This window comes from Echeneis naucrates, chromosome 14, assembly GCF_900963305.1.
Source record: "Echeneis naucrates chromosome 14, fEcheNa1.1, whole genome shotgun sequence".
In the NCBI taxonomy this organism is placed as follows: Eukaryota; Metazoa; Chordata; class Actinopteri; order Carangiformes; family Echeneidae; genus Echeneis; species Echeneis naucrates.
This window is the reverse complement of record NC_042524.1, coordinates 13,424,784-13,442,450: the sequence shown is the minus strand read 5'-3', so window position 1 is coordinate 13,442,450 and position 17,667 is coordinate 13,424,784. Positions and strand designations below refer to the sequence as shown.

At 40.0% G+C, this 17,667-nt stretch overlaps 1 protein-coding gene across 4 annotated transcripts; it reads left to right on the top strand.

Moving 5' to 3' along the window:
• Window positions 1-7,191: 7,191 nt before the first annotated feature.
• nlgn3b (neuroligin 3b) lies at window positions 7,192-17,502 on the top strand. Of its 4 annotated transcripts, none has more exons than XM_029518999.1 (6): window positions 7,192-7,672; window positions 9,469-9,528; window positions 10,333-10,482; window positions 11,332-11,517; window positions 13,722-14,511; window positions 16,704-17,502. In XM_029518999.1, exons 1-6 carry the CDS (start codon window positions 7,192-7,194, stop codon window positions 17,500-17,502), a joined length of 2,466 nt encoding a protein of 821 aa, XP_029374859.1. The 4 variants fall into 4 exon arrangements, with proteins under 4 accessions (XP_029374859.1, XP_029374860.1, XP_029374861.1 ...); XM_029519001.1 differs by lacking the exon at window positions 9,469-9,528 and adding an exon at window positions 12,628-12,645 and having other exon boundaries at window positions 7,309-7,672; XM_029519000.1 differs by lacking the exon at window positions 9,469-9,528.
• The last annotated feature ends 165 nt before the right edge of the window (window positions 17,503-17,667 follow it).

Sequence of the window (17,667 nt, the reverse complement as noted above, 5' to 3'; positions counted from 1 at the left end):
ACAATTGGCAGTATATCCAATATTCTTTGCGTTATATTCACTATGACCAAAACCATATTTTCATATATCCAATTGTGTTATTTCCCTCTGGTGTCTTCAGCAGTCGTTTCTGTTTGCTCTTACATGCAATGTATCCTCCTCTCAGCTACATGACCCACTTTCCCTTGGGGTTCATTAAACTTTCATACAATCAAATCTAATCTATTTAGGGTGTATCCAAGAAACAAACTGATAAATTGACGTTAACGATCATAAATATAAATATCACTAAACAATACAATAACCATATAATACAACTAAGTAATTAATTAAAGGTCATGGCTACTTAAGTACAACCAAAATAATTAAAACAATATATAGGGTGCATTGTTAGGAAAGACAGAAAATATCAGTGAAGTATCAAGGACTGTGGACTTTCAATCATATTCATAATGTAGTGAAGTTGTTGTTTCCAGAGAATGCTGGAAGTGCTGTACACTGTTTTGGCATGCTGGTATTGTATTCTCTTAGCATACAGCAGGCACTGCAGTAAGTGCTGAGGAGCAAAGCGAGGGAGAAGAGGGATCGGAAGGGACCATCGGGAATCCAGTAAACAGAGACAGTTCTGACCCTTATTAAAAAGAGGTCAGAATTAAGATGCAGTTCTTTCTTTTGACAATATGTAGGAAGAAATCATGGTCACGGTCTGTATGCTTTTGATACATATGTATGAAAACTTAAAAAACAAACAAACAAACAAACAAACAACCTGAATTTTGATGAATTCAGAAACAAGGACAGCAGATTGAGACAGGTTTGTGAATTGTTACCAGAAAATTTTTGGGTGGCAGTTACAGCTACAACAGCAGGGAAGCTCAGGCATCCCTCTCCACAGTTGTTATCTTCCACTCCTTCTGAAAGGATCCAAGTCAGCAGGCCAGGTGGGATATGTAATCTCTTTTCATTCTGTTGCCCCAGGGTCTCCTCCCAGTTGGATGTGCTACAAATACCTCCACATGGGAGGGATTTTTATCAGATGCCCAAAACTTCCTAACCACTCCTAGTCAATTTTAGGGAGACGAAGACATCTCACTGGTCTGAGATCATCCTGCATTTAGGAATATGTGTGATCTTAATCTCTTACACATCTCTTGCATTTCTTACTTAAACTCTTACTCATCTCTCGCAATCACAGAAGCCAGTTGGAAATTAGATTTTTGTTTTTCAAAGTTATTCCTCCACCACTGGATTATAGCGAGTAAAGGTCAGCATTTTTGTACCCTCTGCTGTAAACAGCTTAGACCTGACCTTATTTCCACTCCTGACCCATCTGGCAGTCTTCTTGAATTTCTATGAGGACAAGTGAGAGTACCTCACCATAACCTCATCAAAATGAGTTTTCTCTTCCCAAAAATCTGAGGCATGTGACAAGCCCTGCAGAGGAACTAGTAGGAGGTCTAATCAAGGCAGGTTTATGTCACGTGTAAATTTATGTCACATTGCTTGTTGGGCCTTTAGGAGGAAGTGGGGGCCATGGCATAGTGACCCCTGCTTCCACTTGCATTTGGTATATATAGGGCAAATTGTGTAAACATTTCAAAATTAAATAAATGGTGCCTGACAGATTGACATGAATTTGTTTTGAGCCCCGTGGCACCATGGCAACAGTCTTCTGTGTGCAACTGCTTGCGTGTTCTACCCATGTCAGTTCAACCCTGGATATGAATCATTTCATTATGAAGGAAAATGGAAATTATTCTCACCAAAGGAGAATTTATACTGTGTGACTTTCATGGTCACAGAAGGTGTTTCTTTCTTTCTCTTTAGTCACACTGGCTCAGGCCATACAGGATGCATGTGGGGAAACTGTCCATAATGGAAATGTTTTAGGAATTGTGTTTTCAATGAAAATGTCATCCTTTCAGAATTAACTCATTGGAGCCTTTACACATAATGAGGGTAATTTTCCACACCATAAAAACTCAATATTTGTGAACTCATACCACCCACCTAAAACTAAGATCTGAAATGTATCAACTACCTGCATCGGATTTTCTCCTTTCATTTGTCTCTGAGGAAAAATAAAGATTGTCCCCTCCTTGAGCAGCATTATGAGAGCTTCGTTTTTTTCTGCATAGAGCTTTTCTTGCTGTGGCAACCAAGCCTGAAACAGACATTTCTAAGCAGTATCTCTTTGAAGAACAGCAAAGACAATCCCTCTGCTCAATATATGCACAAAGTACAGCATCACAGTAATGGCCAATGGGCATTTAAAAAAGAAGAAAAAAGAAAGCATGTGTGGGGAAAATCTTTGCACCGTCAGCAAATGTGTGAATGGCTTCACACTGTATATGTTAGTGTATGGTTAAAGCAGATTTCAGCTGCATTCGTATTTTCATTTTAACAAGTTTAAAAAACAGCGAGATAGATGAACAATCTCATGTCCCTAAATGAAGAATAAATGACTTTCAGTAGAAGCAACTTTCACTTTTTAGTGGTTATTTTATCCCCATCCAGTCTGCATGAGAAAGTGTACCTGAATATTAAAGGGCTGTCATTAGAGGAAACTACAGACATTTTTGATTTCCTTTTTTTATTATTATTAAATAGCCATAGCTTTTTGAGAACAGAGACTTGATAAGAGTCATGACTATATTGTAAAGAATTTGCTACGAGGGGAGAAGCAGCAATTTTGAAACACACACCACAAAACCAGAAGGGATATTGGAAGGTGATTGGAAATATTCTTGCCTTTTTCTTTTCCCACCTCGTTTGTTATCCCAGTGAAAACGCTCCCCTCCCCTCCTACAGGCCTGCACATTTCCTGAATGGCCACTTTATTATTTATCTGGTCCAAGGTAGATGCTTTCTCCTTTTTGCTAAGGTGGTTAGTTAATGGTTTCTAAATTGGGATTCGGTCGGCTGTTGGAAGGTGAATTTCATGCACTGGCGTATCCCGGCGGTTGCCTAGTAACGCGCTGGCAGTGGGCGCCGTAGAGATCTCTATGGTGGGCGCTCCATTAAAACCGTTGGCGCTCCTGACCTTGGCGTCGTGAATGCGCAAAGCACACAGACTGTGCAAAGCAGGAGATAAGAGTAAAGATCGGTGTGTTTGATACCGGAGACCGGAGACCGGAGACAGCAGCCCATTGTCTTTTACAGCGAAACTGCTGGGCATGGTATGGAGGAAATCTCGAGATGGAGCGCATATCAGCTTCAGTAAAAGCAGGTGAGTTAACCTAATGATTTTTTGTGTTCGTTGTTTTTTTTTTTTTGGTTTTTTTTCGTGCAGGGATGGATCTTTGTGCAGATTGATCACTGACATCTGGGATAAATGTTTGGTTTAAAGCGACTGCTGAGCGATGGGCCGTGTTTTTAACATTTTGTTGGTTTGCCTGCATTTTTTTTTCCTTCAGCATTTTATCCAATATTGCACCGCCGTCCTAGAGCCGGATTAAACAGACTCCCCCAGTCTCAGTGTGAGGCAGTGCAAACACTACAGCAGTTTGTCGATGCTATCTGGGCTGTGGCTTGGTTTCCTCTGTGGGTCTGGATCCTTGCATGAATTCATAAAGCCCTGGTCATGATGTTGAGTGCTACCTGCATGTTGTCTGTGAGGCAGTTTAATCTGCATCAGTCTCCCCTCCGCTTTTTTTATTGCATTGCTAAATTGGGAGGGGGGGGGGGGGCATTCATTGAAACGGGTTTGATCCACACCAGTCGATTTACAAGGGCATTGGGAGCCCAGTATGTCTGACACACTGGGCTTCTTCTCAAATGCTTTCATGTCAAGGGCCCCCAGGCTACCAGAAACCTAATCGATAATGTGGTCACAGAGATTTTTATTAGTGGTGAATTGGTGTTGAATTGTGCACCTGTCAATGTTGTAGGTGTAGAGATACAATGGCAGGAGTGAAGCATGATTATAGCAATCAGACTGATAGGGCTGTAACTGGGATCAAGTCAATTTAATGAGAATTAAAGTGCTTGGATCCGGAAAATTCAGAAGAAGAGGTGTCCTGACCCAGTCCACCACTGTGATACATAAACATCTGACCAGTGCAAAATTGTCACATAGAATGATATATTATGGTCATAAAACATTTTTATTTTTGAACATATCACTCAGTTGCTGAGTTATTGTCAGAATTTTAATTCATAAGAAATATTTTATCCATGTTTTTTTTTTTTTTTTCCTCCCCACTGCTGTTTCAGGGTGTGTTGCCAGTCTAGATTGCCTAAAACTTGCAGTGAATCAAACTTGACTGAATGATTGCTCACTTTTATTACATGGCCCATTTGGTGTAAGCCATAAAGCTTTTATCCACATCTGTCCCATCACAGACCATAAGTTGGAGGAAGAACACTCTGCAGCCCAGTTGAAGGCAGTATTAAGCTGATTTGACTGTCCGCAATAGCAGCAATAGGCAAAACAAAATGAAATACTCCATAGCCATTAGGAAGCAACCTCAGCATTGTGCCAGTGAATAAAAAGATGTTTGATCTGATGTCATATAGCAAGAATTGGATGATGTATTGATGCTAATATCACAAATGAATGTGTAATTTAAAAGGAAATTCTGCTCATTTTAAGAATTCATATTATCACTTTGATCTACAGCAGCCCCAGCTGTGTCTTTTTCTTTCCTCCTTTCTTTTTGCTGCCAGCGCTGCTTCTTAACCAAGTCTGACTAGTGATGCCCGGTGTACAGCTTGTTACTGTTAATTTCATAAGTGATAACCATTTCACAGCAGATTTTGGGAGCAGAGGATTATTCCCTCCAAAATGGAACTGAAATGATGTATTACCTGTGTTAATTTCAGACCAGAAGATGTGTTCATTCATTCATTCTACCGCTTTTACGTTTCTGGGTTGTGAGGGCTGCTGGAGCCAATCCAAGCTCACATTTGGCGAGTAGGGGTACACCCTGGCCAGGTCGCCAGTCCATCACAAGGCCAACATACAGAGACAAACAATCACACTCAGACCTACGGACAATTTAGAGTCATCAATTAACCCAAACATGCATGTCTTTGGACGGTGGGAGGAAACCGGTGTACAGACACGGGGAGAACATGAAAACTCCACACAGAAAGGCCTCAGGCCTGGGAACCGAACCCGGGAACCTTCTTATTGTGAGGCAACAGCACTAACCAATATGTTGCTGTGCTGCCCCGAAGATGTGCGCCACCCCCCCCCCAAAAAAAAAAAAAAAAAAAAAAAAATCAGGTTCTCTGTCTTTTCCAGTTTCATGTCTTGGGAGCCGTACATCAATGTCACATAGCAGATGGGTATGGAGCAAGTCTTGTCCTTTTTTGGGGAAGTGTTAATTAATATGGGCAAAGCTGGCTTCCGGCAAAAATGTACAATATCTCTACAATGACCCTCACTGATTCTGCTATTGGAGACTGAATATATCTGACTCATCTCATTGCATGCGAAACTGTAATGATGTTTGTAGCAGGTAATGTACTGCATCTGTAAAACTGAAAATGAGCTGTGCCTTTTTTGTGTTTATGCTCCTGCCAGGGTAAACAAAATGTTGCAGGGAAAGAGGAAATCCAATGCACCACATCTGAGGTTAATTAGTTTCTCAAATTCTAAAGAAGGACTCTTCTCCTGTCTTACCAGGAAGATTCATCTGACTGAACAAAAGCTGTTTAGCTGCAGTCTGTCACAACGCTTGAGGTAGCACTCGTCAATAAATTTGATTAGTTTAACAAGCTCGTTTTTGCTTTGTTCACCATTGAGCCAGTAAGAACCTCGCATTAAGCGTATTGTACTTACTGCTATCCCAGACTATAAGGTTGGATATTTTGGATTACAACGTAGTTAATTAGAAAAAAGCATGACTCCATTCCTCACTGTAGTTCTCCATGGGTGAGCTTACTTTTGATACCTCATTTGACATGCAGTGTATGCACATCTAATTACGGGTGAATGTGTATTCTCCTGTTTACCCAAGCATGCAGACTGAACCAGTAGCTAGTTATCACTTGTCACTGAACAGAAGCTCTGGTGACTGCAGATGGCTTCAAACAGATCATGTGTTTGATATTACCGGGATGACTAACACATCCAGGATCAATGAATTTTTACTCCTAGAAATAAGAAATATGTGGATTCAACAAGATTTCATTTATGGTTTCTATTACATCTAATTTGGAAATGGCAGTATTTCTTAACATGGTGAAAAAAAAAAAACTGATTCCATCTAATCATAAATGCTGGGGAAAAATCTATCCTTGTACTTTTTCCTCAGTGCCAGTCTGCATGTATTTGCTGAAATAAGTGAAAAATATGGAATACAACAAATTTGACTCTCAAAGAAAAGTGTCAAAGGATCCCTTCCCTCTTATATTAAACTTAAATGGGCTATTGCTGTCTATCCGTCTGTAAGCCTGCCTCAAGTCTTTCAGTTACTCTGCAATTACTCTGCTTTATGACGATGTTTTGCTGCAAGTGTGGTCCCATCAGACATGTTTGTTCTATGGCTCTTCAAAACGGCCATTATGTATCTTCAAGTCAGCCATATCTAAGGCACAAAAGCATTCTCTATTTAATGATTTGGTGTTTTTGAACACTGAAATCTCTTTTTGGAAATGTAAATCACAATGGAATAGGAAATTTCTTCCCCAGTGAACTTGTTTTTTAAATCTCTGTTGAAGAAATATTACAGGTTTGTCTCTGCTGTTCACTTTGTTGCTTTTACATAAGAAAAGAGGTACTTAACACCTTTTATCTTGAGATGCTTTCACGGCGTCACTCCAACATCACAGCAGATGGGTTTTTCAGATTCGCCTCCTCCACTGATACACAGAGATCAGTATTCTCTGGTTTCTGGATGTAAATGCATCAATGTACTTTTTTTAAAGCCAGTATTTGTACCAAAATGTTATTAACATCAAAAGGTTTCAGTGGATGTGGTTTGCTGATATTTAGCTGATATGAAGAAAAAAAACCCAATAACTTCAATATTGGCTTCACTGATGATCATTTTTCCAATCATGTTGCTTTCAGATCTGTGTGCCCTGCAATGAAAAGTGGAAGTGAAGGTGGCCCATACCTGAGTGACGTGTATCTGGATTTGATAACCGTTGGAGTCAAAGGCACAGTGAGTGATGTCTGTCTGACAGGATCAGTACAGCAGGACTGAGCAGACACTACAGTGTGCATTTGTGTTGTGCAAAGGGCACTGTCTTGCCCAGACCATGTGGCTGGCTACATTTAGAGACCATCTGTTGCCTGCACACCTGCTACATCAACAGGAGACTGTGACCATCACCCACTGTGCTCTTCTTTGGTGGATATTATGTTCCTGCTGGTCATTCACCAAGGCAACAAGCCAGAAATTCTACCCAACAGTCACCACCCAGTTTGGGAAACTTCGAGGCCTCAGGGTACCTGTGCCCAGCGAGGTGCTCAGGCCTGTTGATCAGTATCTTGGGGTCCCCTATGCTGCCCCACCCGTGGGTGAGAAGCGTTTCATGCCTCCAGACCAGCCCTCTTCTTGGTCAGGTATCAAGAATGCTACCCACTTCATGCCTGTGTGCCCTCAGAACATCCACAACACCGTGCCAGAGATCATGATGCCCATATGGTTCACCTATAACCTGGACACAGTAGCCACATACATTCAGGATCAGAGCGAGGACTGTTTATATCTAAACATCTACGCTCCAACAGAGGATGGTGAGTTGGTGTGGTAAAATGGACAGCAATGACTTTCCATGTCCGTCTATCACAGTTGTCTTAGCGCCAGTGTCGTCCTGTGCTCGTCATCTAGCATGTTTGTGACCACTGCTCATGTCATTGCTGCTGCCAAGAGCTGATTTACCATCCAAAGCAATGTCACCACGGACTCATAAGTTCCAATCATATTCCATTGGATATAACAATCATGGGTCAATCAATTGGGAGGAAATTGCTCATGTTTTGGTAGTCAGGGAAACTGAAGTCAGTGATGCTACTGAATTTGCTGCCCATAGAGAGGTGCAAGTGACGTTTTGGTCAATATAAACCAAGCAATCATTTTTAGCTGGTTTAAACAATGACCATAGCATATTTGGCTGGCAGCATATGTGACATCAAAGGTTATCATAAAGACTCTACTAAAGAAAGCCTGCTATGTTTGTGAGAAAAAAAATGAACTTTTTAAAAATGTTTTCACTGAACTGCTGCTTTGTTCAGACAGCGTGTCTGCTGTGGGCCAATTACTGAATTATAGGAGTCAACTGACTGAATCCTTCTATTTTTGTATCTAAGAGATCTGTGAAATGAACCAACCTGGGAATATTTTGTGTATCTGTGAAGAAACTGTAGATTAGCAGAACAATGAAATACCGTGGTACAGCTGTATGTTTTTTAAATCTGGTGTTGACAAATAGATTTTTCCATTTCAGTTTACTTCAATATGCCAATTGAATATGGTCCCTGAGAATAGATTCCTCTCAAGAATTCAGTGTATTACAAAACAGTCAGCATTCAGAGCTTAACAGTGTTCAGCTTTTGTGTGCGGCATGCTACACTTTGACTGGCTTTTCTGTGGTAGCGTAGCAACAACAGATAAACAGCCTGTTTGAGAGGTAGCTATCCAAAATGGTGTATGTTTCATAAAGCCCCTGGTCTGAGTGCTGCCTAAAGGCCACATCACCCAGCACAAAAAACAGGTTAATTAAATTTCACATTTGCATTCATTTTTCAAAGGACATAAATTAACCCATTGGTTTTTGCACATTTTTATTTCTTCAGACTTTGCCATTGTTTACTCAAAATACATCCTGAACATTCTGTGACTTTATTGTTTGTTTCTTTTCACTTTTGTTTATATCCAGTCTTCAATTTGCCATGTCAAATTAAAGAGAGGGTTTCTGAAATTCAGAGGATGTATATTCATTTTTGTGGCTTGATGTCCAACTCAAATCGGATTTTACTTATCATTCATTAATAAACCACAAACCTCATATCTTAAATAATTTCTTGTAAGTGGTTTATCTGCAGAATCAGTGTGACAATTTATGTAAATATATTGTGGTACATAATTAAAATGAAGAAAGATGTATTGTTCCAGTCAAAGCTGAGGCAGCTGCATCAATATAATGATACAAGTAGTCAACCATTTGAAGGTAACAATCTGTGTAAACACCCCATGTGCCATTTTCCTATAAATATAAGAAAAGAGATTCCTTTTAATGACTAAACAAAATTGCAGCATTGTTTTGCAACTCTATTCTAACCCATTTTATAATTGCGTTTAATTGTGTCATTCATCTCTAAAGATTTCACATAAAGTACTTTATATCTTGAGAAAGAGCAATTACAGGGAAAACTGCATATAAATGGGCTAATCTTATTTTACTACAAATTTTTGGACTCCTTTGTCCCATGAATTTGTCAGTTTGATTGGGCAGTACATGAACTAAGAAGCACACTGTACCATGCTATTGTGAATTCTGTATTTCTTTGTTTTTCCTGTATGTGAATCCCAGGGAGCCAACACAAGAAAAAGGGGGCGGCTTACTCACACGCTGAGACTCATATATCTGAAGGTATTTTTAAGAGCTCAAAGTCTTGCTGCATGGATTCTATTACTTTAGTGACTTTAGTGGATGAAAATCTTAAAAATCTTCGTTTTTAGTTTAGAATGGGTGGAGACTCTTTTGTTCTGAGTGATATAACAAATAAATACACTTGTCGGATTTCTGATTACATAACTTTCCTGTTCTTGTACCTCATGTCCCGAATCAAACTAATTTGTAGTGCTTTCACACACATTGATCCAGATATTGCATTATCTACTTATCTGACATTTTGAAGCCGGTTGTTAGTCAATGTAACACATTGGTCATAAAGACAGATTTTCTATTGCCATGGTAAAATGCCTTACTAGTGAATAACAAGCACTCAAGAGCTTTTTAGTTCTGTTCTCCACATATGAAGCTTGTTTTTATGCTTGTGCATGTACATTATTGGTTGAACTATAAAACCTACTGCAGAATTTTCTTCACAACTGTGATCAAATAGTTCTCCCTCATACAACGAACTGCAATATGGTACAGAGCACTTGGTTGAGCACCTAAATGCATTATAAAATTGTTGTTAGTTATATCTGACCATTTTATTCATACACCCCATGTCAGTGTATTTACCATACGTTTTCTGAATGTCATTACAGCTTGCACACCCCAGGCCTCCCACTGCTTCTAAGCATCTTTTCTAATCAGTCTTTACCCATATCTCATCCTGAGAAGTTGAGATTCAAAGTTTTAGTAATGGTGCTCCATTAATTTCCCTTTTCATTACTGTTGCCTCTGCAGTTGTTTGCTCAGCATGTGTGTGTGTTGGCATTGCAGATATAAGGGACTCTGAAGCCAGACCTGTGATGGTCTACATCCATGGAGGCTCCTATATGGAGGGCACTGGGAACATGATGGATGGCAGCGTGCTGGCCAGTTACGGGAATGTTGTTGTCGTCACGCTCAACTACAGAATTGGAATATTAGGTGATTGCAATGTCTCTGTGTGGTAATGCTTCCAACTGAGGTATTTATTCCTATTTAGTCTGGGAGAATTCACTGTAATTATGGTCATTAATTTCCACTTGTGTTGCCATTTTGGAGGTATAAAAAGAAGTAGAGATGACAGAAAAATGCAAAAGATTATGAGAAAATACAGGTAAACATGAACTGGGTAGCATGGCATCGCTTGATTTGCATACAAATGTTGCCCTCAGAGGAAAGACGAGGTAAATACCTATCATGCCTTGTCCTTGTTCCACACAAGCTGTTTTATATCCATTCTAAAAAGGCAATTTATCTTCCTTTAGATGGATTTTTCTGATCTGTTCAAGATTATCAGCCTTCAGCATTCTTGAAAGAAAAAAAAAAAGAAGATTTAAGTACACTATGGATGGGATGCAGAATTCAGACAGCTTTTTATTTTTTTTTTTCTGTGAGACCAGACAAGGCAATAAGTGATGGCATTAGTTGTAAGTGCACCAATGACCCCTGTGTGGATTTATTTAATTAATTTAAAGAAATAAGCACAGGTGAAAGATTTATTTTTTTATGCATGCCTAATGTTATGAAGTCACTTTTGCTAGGAAAGCATCAAGATTTGATGAGCAATGCCTTGCTCACATCCTGAGGGGCACTGCGGCTTGGAGACTATCGAAAGGCGTTTACTAAAGTAGTCAAGACACTGTGGGACAGCAAAGGCATGCTTTCCCCTGAGGGGAAACTGTGTCATTTTGTTCAGATGCCCTGCTGGGCTACAACCTGAGATCAAAGCTGTGTCATATACTGCAGATCTCTATTTCAGCACCGATTCTGTTGTCTCTCCGTACACTTAAGGCTTCCTCAGTACCGGTGACCAGGCAGCAAAAGGGAACTATGGACTCCTGGACCAGATTCAAGCTCTTCGCTGGATCAGTAAGAACATTGGTTACTTCGGGGGGGACCCGGGCCGGATCACGGTCTTTGGATCTGGGATTGGTGCATCCTGCGTCAGTCTGCTGACGTTGTCCCATCATTCAGAGGGTAAAGAACAGCTTTTTTACATTCAAAGTTAGCAATAACATACATAGTTAATGCAAAAAGTAGGCTAATCAATGCACAAAATATAATGCAATGTAAAATCAGTGTCTAACTCCAAAAGTTCAAATGGAGGATTCAGCTTTGTCTGAATTGTCTGAATTTCCTCAAGAGAGACAGTTTTTAAATTTGCAGTGTTGTTGTCATTCTGGAATATTATCATAATTCTGGAATGTTGTTATAATTCTGGAATGTTGTTATAATTCTGGAATATTATCATCATTCTGGAATGTTGTTATCATTCTAGAATATTGTTATCATTCTAGAATGTTGTTATCATTCTAGAATATTGTTATCATTCTGGCATGTTGTTATCATTCTGGCATGTTGTTATCATTCTGGAATATTGTTATCATTCTGGCATGTTGTTATCATTCTGGAGTGTTTTTATCATTCTGGAATATTGTTATCATTCTGGAATATTGTTATCATTCTGGAATGTTGTTATCATTCTGGCATATTATTATCATTCTGGAACGTTGTTATCTTTCTGGATATCGTTTTAAATGCAGTGCTAAATAGTCTTTTCAAGAGATAACATGTTATGATATGGAATGGGGTAAAGGGGGTATTTGTAAAGTAAGTGATTGCTTTTGTTCCCCTCTACTCAGTCTAATCAGCCTAAAAGCTTTGCCTCTTAAAATGGGAAGCTCTTAAAGAATCCTATTGGCATTATAAAGTTTTCAGCATGTCATCATGTTCACCTGGTCCATCAGTTTTTCTATTTGATTAATATTTCTGTCTCTCAGTGTCACATATTTTTTTTGTACCTTCTTGCACTGCGTGGTAATAGTGTCTGAATAATATCAAAAATAACCGTTGATTTATGTGGCTAGATCGGTATATGCATGAAACAGAAAGTATTTTGCATAATTTCCACAAGAAATGAATATGTTGCTTTCTCTCAAAAATATAAATGCTTTAATTAAAATGAGATATTCACTTTAAAATCAAATTTGAAATTATTTTAAAATGATAATATAAATATAAATATAGATATAAAATTTCATGATACACAGTATACAATATCTGGATAAAACTTGAAAAATAGAATAGGCAACATTTGGTCAAATGGTCTTTGTAAGAATCAAAGGTTTGTATTTCAATAAGGGCGGTTCACTGGGAATTGAATCTCTTATCTTCTTGTTAATATTGCTCTGGTCCTCCTATTGATGCTGTATAAAAATCACATGGGGGAGGGAATTCCATTGTGTGTTTTTATATATGCCAGGGAGGCTGTGTGAGGTTTGTATTTGATACCCTTGCTGGGCTACAGCAAATGCACAAAGATCTCTGACTGTCTTTGAAGTAGACCAGCTAGCTGCTGCCCCTAAAACATTTGAAATAAATGACAGCAAAGGAAGGAGAAAGTGACATTGTCCTTGCACTTTTTTTTCCAATATCTGCAATGCCTTAACCCAAGCAGAGTATTTTTTGGGTTGATTCATATCACTTGTCATGTTGAGTTTTAGGTACAAAATCCGTAGAGACGGAGGTCACACACTGCATATAAACAATTCAACAGAGCAGCGTGTTGACTGTATCAACATTAAAGGGATCAGAGTCACTGCATGTTCAGCTCCCTGCACAGACCCCAAGTGCAGAGTTAGAGTCAGCAGTCTATGTGTACACCTTTTTAGACATACAGTAATAACAATTCCACAATTACAGTAACTGGTGCACACTAACCTTCCTCTGCACAAAGACAATGCTGCAAATTGATCATTAATTTGACATGCATTCACCCTAATCTGCATATAGCAATGACACTGCACAAAACAAATAAGAGCACTGGCAGAGAAAAGCAGTTTTTTTTATCATTATAATAACAATAGATTGGACCACCATCCCATTACCAGCTCATTTCTTCAACCAGCTGCTTCACTGAGCAGCTTCTCATCAGCAAGGCTCAACTGTCTGGCTTGTTCATTCTCTGTGCGACTTTATGTCACTGGATAATATGCCAAGTGCATGTTTGCGTTTCAATTTTGTGTGGCATCAAATCATTGATTTATTTGTGAATAGAAATTTGTGTAAAATAGATTTTGCTAGAGCAATTCAAAGGGCTCTTAATAATGATTGGGTAGGGTCAGTTATTTACTTCTATTTCTATCCTTTGTCTTTTAATTTTCCGAATTTTGTGTCCCAAGGTTTGTTCCACAGAGCCATCATCCAGAGCGGCTCAGCCCTCTCCAGCTGGGCTGTCAACTACCAGCCAGTCAAGTACACTCGGATGCTGGCCGAGAGGGTTGGCTGCAATGTGCTGGATACTGTAGACATGGTCTCCTGCCTGCAGAAGAAGAGTGCTAAAGAGCTGGTGGAGCAAGACATCCAGGCTGCACGATACCGTGTGGCTTTCGGCCCCGTCATTGATGGAGACGTCATCCCAGATGACCCAGAGATCCTGATGGAGCAGGGAGAGTTCCTTAATTATGATATAATGCTTGGGGTGAATCAGGGAGAGGGATTGCGCTTCGTGGAGAATGTGATGGACTTGGAGGATGGCGTGTCTGGCAGCGACTTCGATTTTGCTGTGTCAGACTTTGTGGACAGTTTGTATGGCTACCCAGAAGGGAAGGACACACTGAGGGAGACAATTAAATTCATGTACACAGACTGGGCTGACAAGGACAACCCGGAGACCAGGAGGAAGACCCTGGTGGCTCTGTTCACCGACCACCAATGGGTGGAGCCCTCAGTCGTGACAGCTGACCTCCATGCTCGCTATGGCTCGCCCACATACTTCTACGCCTTCTACCACCACTGCCAGAGCCTCATGAAGCCTGTGTGGTCAGACTCAGCACATGGAGATGAGGTGCCTTACGTGTTTGGCATCCCCATGGTGGGCCCGACGGATCTGTTTCCCTGCAACTTCTCCAGGAATGACATCATGCTCAGTGCCGTGGTTATGACTTATTGGACCAACTTTGCCAAGAGTGGGTGAGTAACAGCAAATCCAAACTAACAAAGTGCCTTATTTACACATAATTACCATTCATTAAAATCTCATTAAGCATCTCATTTTTCAGTGCAGTCTTGGCCTGGAAATGGTCAGGGTATGGGGATATAACATAACTGGCTTTACTTGTGCAGAGCTGATTTGTGTTGAGATGTTAAGCTTCTGTCTACATTTGCCAGTCTTTTATCACCCTGATTAACGGACTGTGGGATTCAGCCTTAAGTAGTTCTTCCTAATTAAGTGCAGCCTGAACTCCCTCTTCCACATCCTCTAGTCTTTTCTCCTTTGTTAGTTCCCCAGCACTTGTACATGAAAAGTGCTCATTCAGCTTTGGTCAATGAATATGTCATCCCACCCCAAAAAAAAAGTCCATATAACATGTCTAATTCCATGTTATGTTGCGTTTCCACTTGCTTTAACTGAAAAGACAAAACCATGTATGAAAAGCAGCTTCATTTTGCACACATAGCTAAATTAGTTCTCAATGCCAAATACAAAAAAAAAAAAAACTTGACTGCCACTCTCCATTATATAGCTTGATTTACTGAGAAAACCGCAGACTACACACAATGTAATGAAAGCTGTGTTTTTTCTAAATGCCAAGTTTCTTTTTTTAAGGGCCAATGTTGTTTTTAGGCTTCTTTATAACTCATTTTTTATGCACAAGTTTTCCAGCAGGGCTGAGATTGAAAAGTGGCTGTCTCAAATTTTCACCACTTTTGGCAGACTTCTGTAGGTGATAGATCTTAAAATTTACAGCCTAATTCACATAAACGTTTAGAGCAGTTCCTCACTGTTTCACAAAAAGGTTATGTAAAAGAGAAAGTTTGAAGGCACAGTTAAGATTCACTCCATAAACCTTGTCACACTTCACTATAAGTTGAGATGCTACGTAAGCTTGCTACAAATATATACAGTTATAGTAGATATTAGGTTTATACTTTAAATTAATTAATACATAATATTCATATATATATATATATATATATATAAGCAATCGTTTATCTCTGCTTGAAGCCTTCAAGCCACTGGTCAGAGAGGAACTCCCCACTGTCTATATTTCTTTCCTTCTGGTTTAGAATTTATTTAGATGAAAAAATTATGTATTTATCAATATCATAGTATCGATTGAGTTAGAGTTAGATTTATTAAGTACATTTTCATATTAGAGGTATTCACTTTGGTGTTTTGGTGCATTATGATAAAGAATAAAAAATAAGAGCGGTACAGCAGTACTAGAAGTACTGGAAATCAGGATTTTACTATTAAAGATCTACATTAAACATGTGAAAGAATATTGTAAGAGTAAAAATATAAGACAATTACATACAATGTGTAATATGAGTAGGGGAGTGCTATTATGAAAAAAAGAGAGGATGCATCAAAAATGTCAGGTGAGGGAGGTCTGGCCAACTGCAGAGGAGAAATCGATCTAACCGTAGAGTTCTTTTGCGGACGTGATATGTTTTTTTGGATAACAATTTGAAGCAGTGGCATTTTAAGCTATTCTGAGAAATTAAAGTAGACTTTCCAGTTTTCAGCAAATGTGAGTTTATTATTCAAGACAAGCTGTGGTCTGACATGTACCTGATATTCCACTTACACTGACTCAGTGCCAGAAAAGCACCCTGTGCAACAGACTGAAACTCTGCAGCTTTCCATCTGACAGCTTGCTTTACAATTTGTCATACAATGACAAAGATTGCTGTGTCTTTTTAAAAATAAAGAATATATACAATTGCAATGGAGACTCTGTTTTTGCCCCTGTACTGGTAAAATATATCTCTTTGTTATCTTTATCTGGAATAGCAAAATTACATTTATACTGTGCACGGGCAAAGAGGATGAACTCTTTAATATAAATATTTTCTTCGAGCAATATGCATTATGTTATTACAAATCTGAAAAAAATAGCACCTTTGAATTCAGCCAACTAATGCTCTGTGTACCGAACAGGGGGAAAAAATTTACTAAAATGTTATCAGTATTGTTTAATCTGACTGTTCTGAATCATTCATTTGGAAAGCAAAAGTTCTTCATTAATAAATTGATAAATTGATTTCTGCTGATAAACCAATAAATATGCAGGGATTTATCAACCAACCCTAACAAAACGTTTAATTCCTACACTGTTAGCAATTTATGACCCAAATTTTCCATGCTGTATCCATAGGGACCCTAACAAGCCAGTGCCGCAAGACACCAAGTTCATCCACACCAAGGCCAACCGCTTTGAGGAGGTGGCCTGGTCTAAGTATGACCCCTACGACCAGCTGTACTTACACATCGGCCTGAAGCCTCGTATTCGTGATCACTACCGTGCCACCAAGGTGGCCTTCTGGAAACACCTGGTTCCCCATCTGTACAACCTCCACGACATGTTCCATTACTCCTCCACCACCACCAAGGTGACCCCGCTGGACCCCACCCAGTCCAACGGCAAGCGGCCTGGCAGCACCGGGCGGCCTCCTGTCTCCACTGCTCACAGCGACGGTGAAGCGGGGAGGGAGATGGGTCCTCTGATCATGCCAAACCCAAGAGATTACTCCACAGAGCTCAGCGTCACCATTGCTGTAGGGGCATCACTGTTGTTCCTCAATGTCCTGGCCTTCGCTGCTCTGTACTACCGCAAGGACAAGCGCAGTCGACAGGATACGTCGCAGCAGCCCAGTCCCCAGCGAGACAGCAAAGGCAACAACGTGAGCCACACCACCACGGTAGATGAGACCCTGTCGTCCCAGCAAAGGAACCAGTGTGAAGCCCTTCATAACCCCCTTCACGTCTCACCTAGCTTGGACTACTCACTTACCCAGCGCCGCTCCCCCGACGACATCCCTCTGATGACCCCCAACAACATCACTATGATCCCCAACTCCCTAATGGGCCTCTCCAACATGAGCCCATACAGCACCTTCCCAGCTGGTTATAGCTCCGCAGGCCTGCCCAGCACTCATTCTACCACACGCGTATAGCCTGGCAGGAGGTGGAGAAATTAAGTGTGACGATATAAAACATGGAAATGTAAAGCTGTAATTAGGATGTGTAGGTAAAATAGGATTGAATATGTTTGTTCTGTATTTTCAAAAGGTGTACAAACACCAACATCTTGCCTTTGCTCTCTCATAATAGGAAATCTA

Bases quoted from the DNA above. Each gene is read 5' to 3' on its own strand.
- nlgn3b (XM_029518999.1), top strand. From the start codon at position 7,192: ATGTGGCTGGCTACATTTAGAGACCATCTGTTGCCTGCACACCTGCTA. The intron at 10,483-11,331 runs GTGATTGCAATG...CGTACACTTAAG, and splicing joins CTACAGAATTGGAATATTAG to GCTTCCTCAGTACCGGTGAC. The intron at 14,512-16,703 runs GTGAGTAACAGC...CTGTATCCATAG, and splicing joins ACCAACTTTGCCAAGAGTGG to GGACCCTAACAAGCCAGTGC.